Raw genomic sequence first — 15618 nt, forward strand, 5'->3', positions numbered from 1 at the left:
AAATGTGTCTATACATAAGTGTATCCTATATACAGATAGATAGATAGATAGATATATGTTTATATGGGGCTGTTAATGCACAAGGGAGAAGTCTAGCTGTCTGCCTGACTGTGTGTGTTTGTGTGTGTGTCTGGTTAAGCGACTGTCTGGTGGCACGTTTACTCTAAACAGAGGACTCTATCTGTCGTCTGCTTTTGATGTTGCGCCGTGCGTGCCTCTTGGGCAAGTCAAGTCGTGAGACAACTCTGCCCAGTCTACCCTCTGCTGTTGCATTATTTACGCGACGGTTCTTGTTTATTGATGTTTGTCTGTTGTGTTCTGCGACTGCACAGGCGCTGCCTTTGCCATGTTACCTGGCGCTTTGTGGCTTTCACTCCACCTCGCTCATCGGTCCAGACCAGGTCCGTCAACCCCCGTTTGCCGCTACGGCTGCGACTTGCTTACATATTCATGAGGGTTGCGGTAGCAAAAGTAGCCAAAAAAAAAGGTAAAAGTAATGTCTTAGTGCGGGCATTGCCAAAAAATTGCGGTTCAAGTTCGCTGGCTTCGCCGTAACTTGGCCAGCTTTAGAGTCTTACCCTTGTTTATCTGGCAATGCACTTACTCCAGGGAATTGAGCTTAGACCTAGAGTGTTAGTCTGGCCGTTACAGACGCCGCTGCAATTTGCAGCTTAAATATGCGGATTTAATTGAGTTTAATTGTATATGAAAGACGAGATTTGTATTTGATTTTTTGGTCCACTGCATCGCTGCTAGCCAGCCAAATAACACCTACACTCGCCCACTCCTGCTCTCATTTGCATAGAATTCAATATTTGTTTCTGACTTGCTTACAGTAGATCCGAGTCCAAGTAGATTCTTGTAGTTAAATAAGTTTAGTTGAAATTCAGTGAAATAAAAGCGATTAATATGCATGAATTTCTTTGGCGAAAAATCTGTTTTGGTTTTTTAATAAAGTATATAATTTATTTTTAACTATTGCAAAAGTTTTTTCAAAAATGTTGAAATTTTTTAAATATTTATAACATATTTATGTATAAAAATATTTTATAAAATTCTTAAAAATTCCCAAAAACTATATGATTCATATTTTTATTATTATTATTATAAAAGTATAAAAAATGCAGGCAATATATAGAATGTATAGTAATATAAAGAAAATATATATTAATTTAAAGAATATTTTTTAAATATATTTTTATATTTTATTTTAAAATATAATAATTTAATAATTTAATAAATTAAAAAATTCTTAAAAACTTACATATATTATTTATTTTTACTATATATTATATATTTTTGAACAGCTCCTCTCATTTTGTTAATTTGTAAATTAAAATAATAATAAAAATATGATATAATTATTATTTATACATATTCCTGCCAGCTTGGCTGAGAGATAGGAACAGTTATGAGTAGGTAGCTAAAATATATTTGAGAAGTAAGTGGAATTCTTACTAGGTGAATCAAATACTTTAATACAAATTATATATATATCTATACATGCATATATGTAAGTAAAGTTAACAACTGTGATATAACAGTTAACAATCATCTGTCATTGTTAGTAATTTGCCGAATAGAAAGTCATCATAGTGAGTTTCAACATATCGCTTATTCACTGTAGCTACAGCACCCAAACGGGAGGGTTAGGTATGTGTGGAGCAGAAAACAAAGGTCGAGAGCTTATTAAAATTTATATATTTAAATAGCATTTACCGCTGGCCACTCACACCAATGTTGTCTATCACTGCGTGCCCTCGGGCGGCGCAGATGAAAGTTTGAAGTGCAGCACCACACGCCCGCGCACACAGCTAGACGATACTCGAAATTGACAAAAGGGGTAGTTGGCACACACGCACACACACACTCACATATAGACTAGAAAAACAATTTCACGGTTATTCCTGGCAAATATGAAAAGTAAAATGTAATAGCCCCAGTCAGAAGCAGAACAGCTTCTCCTGCCACGGCCCCAGCCCCACCCCAAAGCATAGCCATCCCCTCGCAGCAGCAACAACAGCGTCGCATATCAAGCGGAAACGGAAGTCAGACACTTACATATGCGCGCGTAACTTTACGCCCATCGTCTTTTTAGTTGCTTGTGTTGTTGTTGCTGATTTGCTTTTCACATTTTTCGTTTCGTTTTTTTCTTTCTCTCTCTCTTTCGTTGTGTTTATTGTGGGTTTTGTGGGTCTGTCAGCCCTGCGGCATATTTCAACAGTTGCCAGCCGTAGTTGCTATTGCCACTGCCATTGCCGTTGCTGTTGTTGTCATAATATTGGCATGCATATATCATTCTGACGGTCTATAAAAATTTCTACACCAAAAAGCCGCTGCTAAGGGTTGATTTTGTTGTTGTCAGCACTGTTGCACTTGTCATAAATCGCGATTGGGCTGCGAGGGGGAGTCGAAGGGTATAGAAACTGAAAAACTGAAAGTCGAGTGTCGTTCGGTATTTCGTTTTTAGAATGTAATAAGCCTCAATGGACTATCGCTTATTCTGATCCTAAGTGGTTGATAATAAATTGTTAGTGAGATATTTTCGATGTCATTTCAACTCCAACTCGAGGGGGTTGTTATGCTTCGCTGTGCAACTCTAGGGGGCGCAAAGCCAACCCCTTTTCGCTCGTATCAATACAACTCTCGAAGTGGCAGAACAACAAAATACTTTGACAAATCAAATGTCGTCATATCGAAAAATAAAATAATGGAAGATCAAGAACTTGGTTATTTTTCGCGTCTGCTTATTTATTAAGCACGTCCACAACCTGGGATTATACGCACAGCCTCGCACACACGCACACAGCCACACACACGCACTTAACTCACCTGCAACTCCCTTTGGCAACATTTTTATTAATATTTAATGCAAGTTTCGCAACTTTTGCCAGGCCCCTGGCCTGCCAACCCTCATAAAACGTAACTTTTCGCACAACTGACAACTCAATTCGGCAGCTTTGCCCCTGCCGCTGGCTCTGCCTCTGACTCTGCCCCTGGCCCACGCCCTGCGCCCTGCGCCCTGCGCTCTGCCCACAACAGCACGTGCCAAATATTTATGTCGCTCTTCGCGGCCCCCGCTTACACTAGTGCATGCAAAATGACGCCAGCCACGCCTCTCGGACTCCATTAGACGTAGTTCTTAGTCCGCATAGCTTCATAATGAAAAATTTCCAGCCCCTGCCCCAGCCCCAAGCGAAGCCTGACAGACAGGGGTTGGCTGTGATTTGCTACGAGTGCGGGGCTGGGCTTTCTTGCGAGGGTAAGCGCAGACCCAACTAACGCTCAACGTTACATAAATCATAAATATTTTAAAGTTTCAAATTACCAGTGGCAAAAACAATCAATGCGACCAAACCTCCGCCCCACCAAGAAAAAAAGGTTCTGTCACAGATGTCAGCATTTGCAGTGCCCTAGGGCAGGGGCGGGGCAGGCTTGGCGGCATAGCAAGGCGCAGATTACAATCAACTCTAATCTAATGAGAGCCAGTGAGAGGCTGAAGTAATTTGTGTGTGGGCAAAACGTTTGAAGAATCCATCAGAACTCAAATAGAAATCGATGAAGAATAAGCCAGAAATTGGGAGATAGAAAAGAAAGAGAAAAGATATTATTTTAATGTAATTTAAATTGAGATGTTGAAGAAATGAAAACTGAGACTTTGATATAGAAAAGATATTATTTTGATATACTTCGTATTAAGATATATAAAATATTGAAAGGAGATTTGTTTGGTAAGTGTAGATATGTTCAAGTCAGGCAGTTCATGAATGGAAAATGGGAAACATATAAGAAAAAGAAAATATATAATTTTGATATAGTTTCAATTGAGAAACATAAAATATGGAAAATAAATTTATTTTTTATTTTTATTTAAATTTTAAATTTATAGTCAGGCAGATTTTAACTCCAAGAGAGTGCAGATGCTACTTCCAGTCCAGTTTGTAGTAAAAGATATAGAAAATATATTTAATAATTAATGTGCACTATTCTATGTTTCTAAAAAGTAACTGCCTTAGACAAAGTTGATATCTTTCTCTTTCAGCTAGCCCAAAGCCCATCTATAGCTCTTCCATCTTTAATTAATTATGGTCTTACGATGAAACACAGTTTGAAATACACTCAAAAAGCTGTATAGAGTTTAAAGTTAAAGACAATTTCAAACCACCTTTTCTGTTAGATTTTTATAATAATTTAATGAGAATAACAAATATTGCAAATATTTTCCCCGCTCAATTACCACATATTTCCACCAGGCTAAAGCCGTATCTTAAATCTCTCACATCTTTAGTGGCCCACAATTTGTTATCATTGTTATGCAGTTTGATTTAAGATAACTGCGTTGCCTAATGCAAGGCAATAAATATAAGTTTTGTAGTGCTGTTCTTAATGGCCGCAGGTACTCAGAACTGAATGCGAATCGCAGGTGAATTGGAGGAGCGAGCTTACTTATTCACTGCGCTGGCAGTTATGAATATTGCAGAATGCCAAAATGTCTTGTAAGTTCGCTGAAGTATGTAATATGCGCGCACTTTTCATTTGCCGGCAACAGTTAACGTTGCCTTTACCATTTCCTTTACTGTTGCCGTTACCGTTACCGTTACCGTTAGTGACAGCACAAAATGGCGGCAGCTTTCTGTCTGCCACAGCCGCCGCCCGTCCGTTGATCTGAGTTACGAACGCAACGGTTAACGTTGCAATTCATATAAAAATAATTGTTTGCAAGCGGCACATTCATTATGCACAATGACAAAACCCAACGCCCAGCACTTGCCACCTGCCACCTGCCACCCGCCACCTGCCTCTCGCGCTGCTCCGGCAAATGATATTAAAAATGCAATTTGGCCAAAAAATGCGTGCTCCTTGGCTTGCCAGCCAGCGACTTAACTCAATCACCACGCACTTGGCAATACGCGTTACGCATTTGCAAAATTGCATTTCCAGCCGGCTGGCCATGTCCTTTCAGAACTCAAGTTGCAATTCCATTGCAAGCCAGGACATCGACATCCGCTGCCTGCTGGACAAATTAAACGCTCGCGCGCAATAAACATTAATAAAAATCACACAAAAATTGCCATTCGCAAGGTGCAGCCAACAAATGGAAATGGAAATTGCTCATAAACAAGTCCATCAAATAAAGTGCACGCAGCTGAAACTGCAAAAGACAATAAAAAGCCAAGAAACAGCGACAAACAAACAAAATAAAGGCAAGCACACGTTAAGCACTGCCATGAAGAATTATAGATACTCTGCACTGCATACAAATGACTTAATCAAGCATATAAGCGACTCTTAAATACTCTGGCCAGACAGACATATTGACGAAGCAAAAGACATTGCAGTAGTTAAGCTAGCGCAGATCTGTCTTAGGGACTCTCTTTAGAGTGTAAAAATTGGTTAAACCACAGCACAACATTAACAATGACGCATACGTAGTAGCCAGCATATACAACCACCCACACAGAGTGAGAGAGTGGCCAGGGCGACCACCGCAGACTATCAAATTTTAATACGCCAGCAGCTTGTGCCTTTATTTCATAAATGTTTAATGAAATTAAGCGGCAAGCTTTTTGGGTGAGCTGCCCCAACTGGGCCTGTCCCTGGTTCCTGGTTTCGTGTGTCTGGCTGCCCGAAAAAGAGTATTTCGAAATAAATCATAGAGCATAAAATACATAAGTAAGCCAGACAGCTGGCCAGCCAGTCAGCCAGCCACCAGTCAGGCAGCCAACAGGCATTACATTGTTTGCATACCTTTTTAAACGATTTTAAAAGTTATTTCGCATAAAAATAAAGTAAAACGGAACAAAAAAAAATAAACTAAACTTATTTTAATTTTATTTGCGTGCACACTTAACCACAACTAAAATTGCGGCTGCTAAATTATGAAATAAGCGGTTTTTATATGCTTTTGATTTTAATGAGTGCAGTCACACACACACACAGACACACACACGCACACTGGCATTGCTTAAAAAGGTTAACTAAAAAGGCACACAAAATACGAGTTATACTTCCGGCCCAAACATGAGTCAAGGCCCGGGCAACCAGGCAACACCCCGCAAAGTATGCAGCAAAAAATGTGGCTCGTTTGCATCGAAACCGAATAGGGCTGGGGCTAAAGTTGGACAGACGGCATACCGTATATGCGAAATCAAAAGTTGTTTATGACTCAATTTGTAGTTTCTGAACATGAATTATTGCAGCTGCGCGCCCAAACGAAATAACATGCAAAAAAAAGTATATACGAAAAAGAAGTGATATAAATGTATTCACATTCGTGTGTGTGTGTGTGTGTTCGAAAGCAGCACGAAAAATGTGCTGAAAAATTTGCTGAAAACTAATTTCGCAAAGAGGAAATTAAATATAGCAAAGTTTGACATGTGACAGATTCGTTGCAGTTGTTGCCTTTGCTATTGTCTTGATTTTATTTATATGTCTCTCGGTTTGGCTGACTGTTGTCTATGTCTATGTGGCACTGCATGTAATTGAAATATCTTGAAGCTGCTTCTGACTGGCAAATGTGAATGCAAATTTTCAATTTTCAATTCTCAATTTTGCTGCCAAGCTACGCCAAACGTATTTATTTTAGCAAAAAGCGTATTTCATTTCAATTCATTTGCTTTCAGTTTCTTGAGTCGCACAACTTTTCCACTGAGCCACTTAATTTAGTCAATAAGATGCAAATGATCCCAGCACTTCACTAATTAGAAACGCAGCCAAGTCCAAAGACACCGCCTCCTCCGCGCAGCTCGTTAGTTTGCCTTGTGTTCAACACTGCCAAAGCTGCGGTGCTTTAAAACTATGCATAATCCACTGCGAATATCCGTTGACAGGACCAACCAATGGCGACGCTACACTGATGAGCTACAGCATTTCTATCATTTCACATTTCTATCTTCTTTTCATGCAGAGGCGTAGCTTAAGGTAAATCATTTTCATTTCACTTTCAGTTGAGCTTAAATTTTTTTGTTCAATTATTTAGATATATAAAATGGTCATATATAAAAAGGTATATATCGTTCTAAAAGTGGCTAGAAGAACGAAAAAGCTGAATCAAATATACGACAACAAAGATGATTAAAAAACAGTCTGTGTCTTAGCCAGAAAGGTTTTGTGGAGGAAAAATTTCAACATTGCTCAATTAGAGCACAAAGAAGGGATAAGAACTACATCCAAGGTGGGAGACAGTCCTAGACAGAAAAACTTTTTAATCGTTAATCAAGGGAGTTATAATCTGACTTACGATGCATAAACCATTTTTACCTAATTAAAACACAAAACAATTATAGAAAAATATCTTACAAATTAAATATTTATATTTTAAATTAAGTAAAAAAAAATTATGAATACTTGTATTACAGTTAATTTAATAGTAAACAAACTAAAAGAATATATATATTATATATTAAAAATATATAGATTACATAGATTAAATTGTAAAAAAGATATGTATATTTTATAATGAAAAATAAGCAGTCTTAATATTAATAAATTATATAAAATTTTTAAGGTTTATTACATTTATTTATATAATTATTTTGTATTTATTTTTTTTTTAAATAATATAAATATTTTAAAATTTACAAGTTTTTTTATATATATTTTTTCTTAATGTAAATTAGTACAATCTCCACTTTATTTATTTAATATATATTTTTGGTCATCAAACAATATTTGGCATAAATCTGAAATTGTAGCTATTTTAGACTTAAGTTTTCTGCCTCCCTGCAGTGTGCGCTACTGAATGTATCTGTGTGTGTGTGGGTGTGTGTGTGCTTGAGCTTGTGCTTCTCTCAGAGTGCCATATGCAGTCATGCCGTTCATGAAATGATGTGCACATTCTTCATCATCAAGTGCGCAGTTTGTACGTTTATCATTTCGACTGCGGTTACTTTTCAGCTGCTGCTGCCCACATCTTCATTTCGGTTTGGGTTCTTGGTTACGTGGCTTGGGTTACGGTTTCGATTTCATGACGACTCCTGGCGCTGTTGACACACTCGCTGACAAATAGCCAGTAGAGAGACACAGAGAGATGGATAGACAGAGAGAGAGAGAGACAGAGTGTGCATATAATTGGATAAGAAGCGCACTGGCATAAAGGCTTACATTTTCATGCGCTGTGTTGCTCGATTGGAAAATGCAATCAAATTAGCGCCAATGTATGAAATTTATATATTTAAACAACAACAAAAAGAGCCAACTAAGTGTGCATATGCAGCTGGCTGGCTGGCTGCAGTTGCATAGCTACATTTTGGCATTGACATTGGCAATATGAGAAGGGAGCAGAAGCCGGAGCAGGAGCAGGAGCAGGAACCATTGCCACATGTTTCATGGCTGACTACTTATCGCTTAATCACATCAGAGCATCGACCAGTGTGTTGGGCCATAAAACATTTAGCAACATGAAATCGTTACTTTTGCCCAGACATCAAAGCCAATCAAAATGGCATTTCAATAATATCAGAGCACTACAATCGCATCAGCGCAAGCGGGCGAGGCGGTGGCGGAAACTCATACAGCCAGCAAATGTTGTAATGTGGCACGCGTGTTTTCGCGTGGGCGGAGGGGGTGGCACATAAACGATTTGTTCGCAAATATCATGAGCATGAGCTCACTCCCACAGCTGACAGGGACGCACACACTCCTCGTGTTGGGGGTGGTGTTCGGCAATTGTGTCAAACGAGACTTTCGCTTTTCAGCAAATGTGTCCTTGGCCAAGCGCCACAAGATGTCTCACATATGGACGTGTGTGTGTCTGTGTGTATTAGTCATAAAGATATTGACATGAACATAAAGATTGACATGACTCAGAGCAAAGGAAGAAATTATCTAATTTAATGTTACCTTCTGTGCTTTTTATTGTTTATTTTGCATGCATTATAACTGTTAATTTTGTATTAAATATTTGTATAAAATAATAATGCTGTCAAATGTTTCAATTTCTGCTATACTCTGCTACTCTGATGCCTCCTTCTTCGCACGGGCTTCCCTGTCACATGCACAGCCCAAATCCTCTTCAGGCTCTTCTTTTGCTGGCCATGGGCAGGGAGAATCATCGGCAAGTGGAAACAGTTTATTCGCTGTAACGGGATTGGGCTGTGATGCAGCACACATACAATCTTCGTCATCTCCACAATCTGAATTGTCTTCATCATCTTTGAGTTCTCTTGAGGCGCATGGACACATGGCCTTGATTTCCTCCTGTTCGGATGGACTCAATTCTAATAGACAATTTACTTCGTTCATTTCAATCATAATCGGCTGTGGCTCCATCACATTTGCGGGTTGATCTTCGAGTGCTTTATCCTTGCAAGCTTGACAATATGAACATATCTCCTGCAGTTCCCCTGCAGGTTTCTCCTGAGGCTGCTGGAGTTGCATGTATTGCTGACAATGCTGACACTCCTGACCTGATTGGTATTGCTGTTGTTGCTGCGCCGGCTGCTGTAGCTGCTGTGGCTGCTGGGGCTGGCCGTTGCAAGGAGTCGGACCACATGGAGGAGCTGGACCACCTAGACCACCTTGAGCAATTCGTATAGCTCGAGCAGACTGAGCAGGCTCAGCAGGTTTAGTAGTTGGCTGACATTTTGAACAGGGTATGTCAGAAGATTGTTGCTGACCTCCTGGAGAGCCTCCTTGAGGACAATTATTCTGAGCAGCCTGAGCAGCTTGTTGACATTTTGAACAGGGCAGATCACCAAATTGTTGCTGACCACCTTGAGCACCTGGAGGACACTTATTCTGAGCTCCTTGAGCAGATTGAGCCCTTTGAGCAGCTTGCTGGCATTTTGAACAGGGCAGATCACCAAATTGTTGCTGGGCACCTTGAGCTCCTTGAGCACCTGGAGGGCAGTAATTCTGAGCTCCTTGAGCCCTTTGAGCAGCTTGCTTGCATTTTGAACAGGGTAGATCAGCAGATTGTTGCTGAGCACCTTGCGCACCTGGAGGACAATTATTCTGAGCACCTTGACCAGATTGACCATAACCACCTTGCCCAGCTTGACCACAATTATTCTGAGCTGCTTTACATCCTTGACCACCCTGACCAGCTTGACCACCTTGACCACCTCTACTACTTTGACTACCTCGACCACCTGGACAATTATTCTGATCATTCTGAGCTTTTTGAGCACATGGTGGACCAGCAGAAAATTGCTGAATACCCTGACCTGGACCACCTTGACCAGCATCACTACCTCGACCACCTTGACGACAACCGTACTGACCACCAATACCATTAGATGAAGTATATTGACCATTTTGAGCGGTTTGCTGATATTCTGCACATGATTGATCAGCGCCTTGACTTCCCTGACCACCTTGACCTCCTTGCCCACCTTGACCTTGAGGACAACCGTACAGAGCGCCTTGAGCATTTCCATTAGATGAATTATATTGACCATTCTGAGCGATTTCATAACATTCTGTACACGGTTGATCAGAAGCCCCTTGTCCACCTTGACCATCTTGTCCACCTTGAGCACCTTGACCACCCTGACCATTATTATTCTGAGCACTAGCTCGACGAGATGAACCATATTGACCACCTTGAACAGCCTGTTGACATTCATTACAGGGCTGATCAGGAGAATATTGCTGAACACCTCGACCGGTTTGATTTGGAGCATACTGAGCAGGATTGGTGTCTTGGAAATCTTCTCCACATGCACAGCCGGGATCTTCGAAAAATGGCTTAGGCTGTTGTCCAGCCCTTTGATCGTAGGGATTTTGGAAATTTTGGTAATTGTTTCCTACACCCTGAGCCCGGCCAGGTTCGCTTGTAGCAAAACTCATGGTATCTTGACCCATCATTGCCGCACCACAGCACGCTATCGAATTCATATATTGGTCGTTCGCCTCGTCACACATCTTTGCATACGCATCGGCATCTGCAGCCGCCTTCCTTTCCAAGTACGCCTCGCTAGTTATGGGGCAATCTTGCAGAGCAGCAGTCGCATTGTCATTGCCGCAGCCGCAGTCATTATCATTTTCGTTTTCGCCACCGCCAGCCTTCAGCTCACAGCCGTACCTGACCAGCAGTTCGATGAGCACTCCGTTTGTCCATCCATAGCCCGTATGGTTCTGACCATCCGGGCTGCCAACGCCTGAACCGGATTCCTCGCAATTGTACTGCAATAGCCGAGTAAGTTGATAAGAAAGAGACAGATCTATCGACGCAACGGTAAACTTACCTTTTCATACATGAAATTCGTCTTAGTGTAGGCCTCGTAGTTGGAGTTCACCCAACGTTCTGTCCAGCGCTTCGACATAGCGGTGGCCTCGGGTGTGCCCAGATTGTTGAGGCCATCGATCAGCATTAGCATCATCGGTGGGAATACATGCGGATAGTCCCACAATTGGCCAGTGTTGCTCAATGTGTGCGGAACGCCGCCCGGAAAGCCGTCCAGCTTATTCTCCTCAATATAACACAAAACGGACCTTGAGATTTTCTCGGCATCTGCTATGGGATATGCGTGTAGCCAGAGCGGCGAAAGGTTCGTAACTGTAAAAAAGTCACGCGGCTTTCTATTCTTGAGATCATAGTCCAGCCAGACGCCACGCTCTTCGTTCCACAGTACTGCAGTAATGGCCTTGATCAGCTTGCAGGCTGTGGCCCGATGTTGTTTCGCCTTTTCCTCGTCTCCCGCCTGGGTATAGAACTCCGCAAGCGTTTTGCAATTGCGAAATAGAATGCAATTAAGCTCGACTGGCACTATCCAGCCGGCCTTGATGTTGGCCATGGTTCCCACATTGTTGCCACTCGATGAAACAATCCAGCGAGAGCTAAAGGCCTGTCCCGACTCGCAGGCAGCCTTTATGTGCCCGTAGACTTCTTCCTTTTCTTCCGGGCAACTGAAACAAGAGCCAATCGCCTCGTCCTCACGATACGCCTCGGGCCGCGGGCCCGTCGACTTATCGCGATACTGATACATGGTACGGCCCTCAACCTGTACTGAGTGGTCGTTTAAAAATGTTTCCATCTCCGCTTCGAGCGCGGGAAGGTTCTGAATAGCGAATTGCTCATCCCTGGTAAGCTCCACATAGGCCTTGACCATGGGTATTAGCAATGGGGGCTGCGAACGACCCCAATAATAGACACGATTGCTGCCGGGCACCATTTGGAATTGTTTGACAAGATACAGCAGATTTTCAATCATGCCACGTGCCGTCTGAAACATTCCGCTGTATAGCAGACCTCGCACAATCCAATAGGTGTCCCAGTAATAGAACTCAATAAACCGACCGCTTGGCACAATGAACGGGTTCGGCACATACAATAGCGAGTACATGGCAGGACTTGTCCTAACACAATCCTTCATACTGCGTCCCAGCTGTTTCCAAATGCGATTCAAGTCCGAGCCAAACTTCTTCAAAGCGGGATCGTTGATTTTCTCGATGAATTTTGGCTCGCAACGGTAGTCTGGCGGACACCAATAATCCAGCTCGGTGCCAGGCTGATCGAAATGATTGTCCACGAAATTTGTAAGATGCTTAACCGATGACTCGTTCTTCTTGCAGGAGCTAAACAGTTGGTAGTCGGCAAGGATACGCTCTGGAGAATATCGACAACTCATGTCGACAAAGTATTTGCTTTCTTTATACAAATTGGACATTTGCACCGAACGCAGCAGCGGCCCGGTACAATAGACGGTGCTACATACATATACATATATATATAGATGCGTGTGTGTGTACCATAATTCACGGATGCACAATCGTTACTTACCCATTGGCACCGGCAGCGTGTGTTTGACCACATTCATTACACTTGCGAACATTTGGCATTTTGAGAATTTAATTTTGGGTGTGGAGGCTGCGAAACCAAATGACAAACTGTTCTAAACCTACAGCCTAGCACACAGCACAAGGCAAGTAAAATAACAATACTGATGCCTTGATAGGTATTGCAAAGGCATGTAAGCTTGCTTTAGTCAACGGTCGCTCGGATCTTATATAAATCAAAATTCAGGCAGAACATTCATTACATTGACCATTAAAACAAATTTGTCGACATTTGCCATTAAGAGTCAACAATGGCGCCCCGCCATAAATCAGCGTAAATAGACAGGAAGCGCCTTAAAATCTGCTACACAAATGTGCCCCTCTGCAGCCACACATTTATTCGAAATTACCATAAATGTTTTGGTTCGTCCAGTCAGCGTCGTCGCCCTCGCCTCCCCCAGCGCAAAAGGCGTTTGCCTAAAAGCTATTGGCCTCTTGTCCATTTGTAATTTCCAGACAATTTATCAAACATGCCGACTGCCAAGCGAGAAGCAAAAGGCAAGAAAAGAGACAGAGCAGACAGAAATAGAGGGGAAAGAAAACACACAGAATTGAAATGGCGCAGAAAATGCGCTTCAAGTGGCCAGAGACCGGGTGGGGGAAAGCGAGAAAACTCGATTGCTGATCCGATGTCGATGCCGCTCCCATGGCCGGCAATCGACCAATGGACAATTGAAATCAGACGCGCTCCACTTCATAAATTTAAGCAAATGCAACTTTTTGGGGCCACCTGCGGTGAAAAGGGAAAAACTTTCACTCCCAAAGCCAAAGAGCATTCAAATTAGGCATGTCCGGCATTCGAGTTGTCTGCAAAGTTTCTTGGCAAAATAAAAATTCAATTCGATTTTCACGTTCTTGCGACTTTAACTCTCGAGGCTTGTGTTTGCGTGAGATAAGGCTCAAAGGAGCTACGCGTCGGCCATTTGCTCGATGCCAATAAAATGCAGTGTATAATTAATGCACAGGCTTCAAAAGTGAGCAATGCAAGTAGCTCATTTACACACGCATACACTGAGAGAAATAATTAACATATAATAAGAAATCTATACTATCTAATAGAAATGTATAAATATTTAAGCTGAGAAGGAAATGAGGCGTAGCACTGCAAATCTAGCAGCCTGATTCATGCTAAGCCTGGACAGCAGTCTAGAATATGGTCTATAAGTAAATCTAACCCACTGCAAGGATGTCCAGGACAAGTTCAGTGATGATGCCGTGATGATAATGGATCACCTTAGGAAGATCAAGAGCAGGTAGCAGTTGATTTCTCGCACAGGTTGCTCGCAAGTTGAGCTTAAGGTTTGGGGCATATATCAGTCTTGTAGCTCATTAGATATTTTTGTATCTCAACCTTAGTTCAATATTAATTTGAATTTAAAAAAATTTTTGGCCAGTGTAGCCATTCAGTGGACTGCATGTTGACACTTGGCGCAAGGCATTGATCAACTTAACGAGCCGCAGCAGCAGCAGCGTCAGAGTCAGCACAGACGCCGCAGAGACTGCAGCTAATTGAGTATTCTACTTTTAAGTGGCGCCTCGGAACTGCTGCAGTCAGTTGCAAGCGACACACTTCAGCTTCGTGTTGTTTGTGGCCGTTGCAGCCAGTGCAGCCACTGTGTGTGCGTGTGGTCACTTGGCCAGTGCAAACGCATGCATTAATCAATAAGCTTCCATAAATTAATTAAAAATAATAAAAAAATAAAAAAAAAAAGTGAAGCGCGCACATCTCGAGGTGCGACTCGCATGCGTCTCTATTGGCTTTAAGCAAGAGCTATCAATCAAAAAGAGAGTCTGAATCTCAGACTGAATCACGTAACGCCATGCCAGGGCGCATGATAAATTGTCAACACGCTGACGTTTGTCTGCAGCGATTTAAAAACTACTTAAAATGTAAATGTTGTTTCGCAGTTGTGCGTTGTTCTTATTGTTGTTGTTGTTGTGTGGGTGGCTGGGCGGGGTGCTTGACTTTTATGCACACGTCGCAGCGCAGACTGCGAAAAATCATGTTGTTGACTTTGAAAAAAATATGTGTAAAAAATGCGCTATTGTAAATAACGGCACATAAACACGCAGACCGACTGCCTGACACTGAGACTTCCAACTGACTGACTGACTAAGTGAGAGACTGATGACAGGGCATTGTCAACAGTCAGCAGTATGGTAGCAACAATCGACACACACACACACAGTCTATGGGTGTTGCGCACTATTATCTGTGTGTGTGTTTGCGCTACGCCTTTTTTTGTTAACAAATACATTACATTTGAAGTGTTAAGCTTGCACTTGGCATTCACTACGTTTGCTGTTTGTCTCAGCACTTGGCAGGACTCACCTGTCATGTATATCTATATATCTATACAACTATATATTTATACATCTATATATCAAATATAAATATTTAAAAGGCTTGTACAAATCAAGGCGCAAAGTAATTCTTAGCCAAACCAGTTTAATTAGAAAGTTCTCTGTTAGCCATAACTTAAAAAAGCTAAACCTAAGTTTGGATTAAATCGAAAGAACTTGAAACACTTAAAAATTTTATATTATTTATTTTTCATTATATATACTATTATTTTAGGTTATTTATGGAATTATTTCTTTTTTTAAATCAAAATTTAAGTTTATATATTTAAAAAAAAATTGCAAATAATACTTAAAATTTGTATAATTAAAAACTTATTTTTTAAATTAAAGAAAAAAAAATTTGTTTTGGAAAAAAAATAATTTTTAAATAAAAAAGTTCAAAGTTTTGCTCTACACAAATTTTAATTTAACCTTAAAATTGTGCATTCAAACGCATCGCAATATTATTTTAATATATTATATTAAATATTACAC

General features: G+C 41.2%; 1 protein-coding gene across 1 annotated transcript; it reads right to left on the minus strand.

The window, feature by feature from the left end:
• Positions 1–8854: 8854 nt before the first annotated feature.
• On the minus strand, positions 8855–12885 carry LOC111594124. The gene is made up of 3 exons (XM_023307283.2): positions 12725–12885; positions 11190–12651; positions 8855–11127 (listed from the first exon to the last, which is right to left on the minus strand). Exons 1-3 carry the CDS (start codon positions 12781–12783, stop codon positions 8953–8955), a joined length of 3696 nt encoding a protein of 1231 aa, XP_023163051.2. The 5' UTR covers positions 12784–12885; the 3' UTR covers positions 8855–8952.
• Positions 12886–15618: the final 2733 nt, after the last annotated feature.

Source organism: Drosophila hydei, unplaced genomic scaffold (genome assembly GCF_003285905.1).
Source record: "Drosophila hydei strain 15085-1641.00,03,60 unplaced genomic scaffold, DhydRS2 tig00008134-arrow-pilon, whole genome shotgun sequence".
Taxonomy (NCBI): domain Eukaryota; kingdom Metazoa; phylum Arthropoda; class Insecta; order Diptera; family Drosophilidae; genus Drosophila; species Drosophila hydei.

What these genes read in the sequence shown, in the direction of transcription:
- LOC111594124 (XM_023307283.2), bottom strand. Translation starts at nt 12,783, where the DNA reads ATGCCAAATGTTCGCAAGTGTAATGAATGTGGTCAAACACACGCTGCC. An exon ending in CACGCTGCCGGTGCCAATGG is followed by an intron (nt 12,652 to 12,724) that starts GTAAGTAACGAT and finishes ATATGTATGTAG; the next exon opens with CACCGTCTATTGTACCGGGC. An exon ending in CGAATTTCATGTATGAAAAG is followed by an intron (nt 11,128 to 11,189) that starts GTAAGTTTACCG and finishes CGGCTATTGCAG; the next exon opens with TACAATTGCGAGGAATCCGG.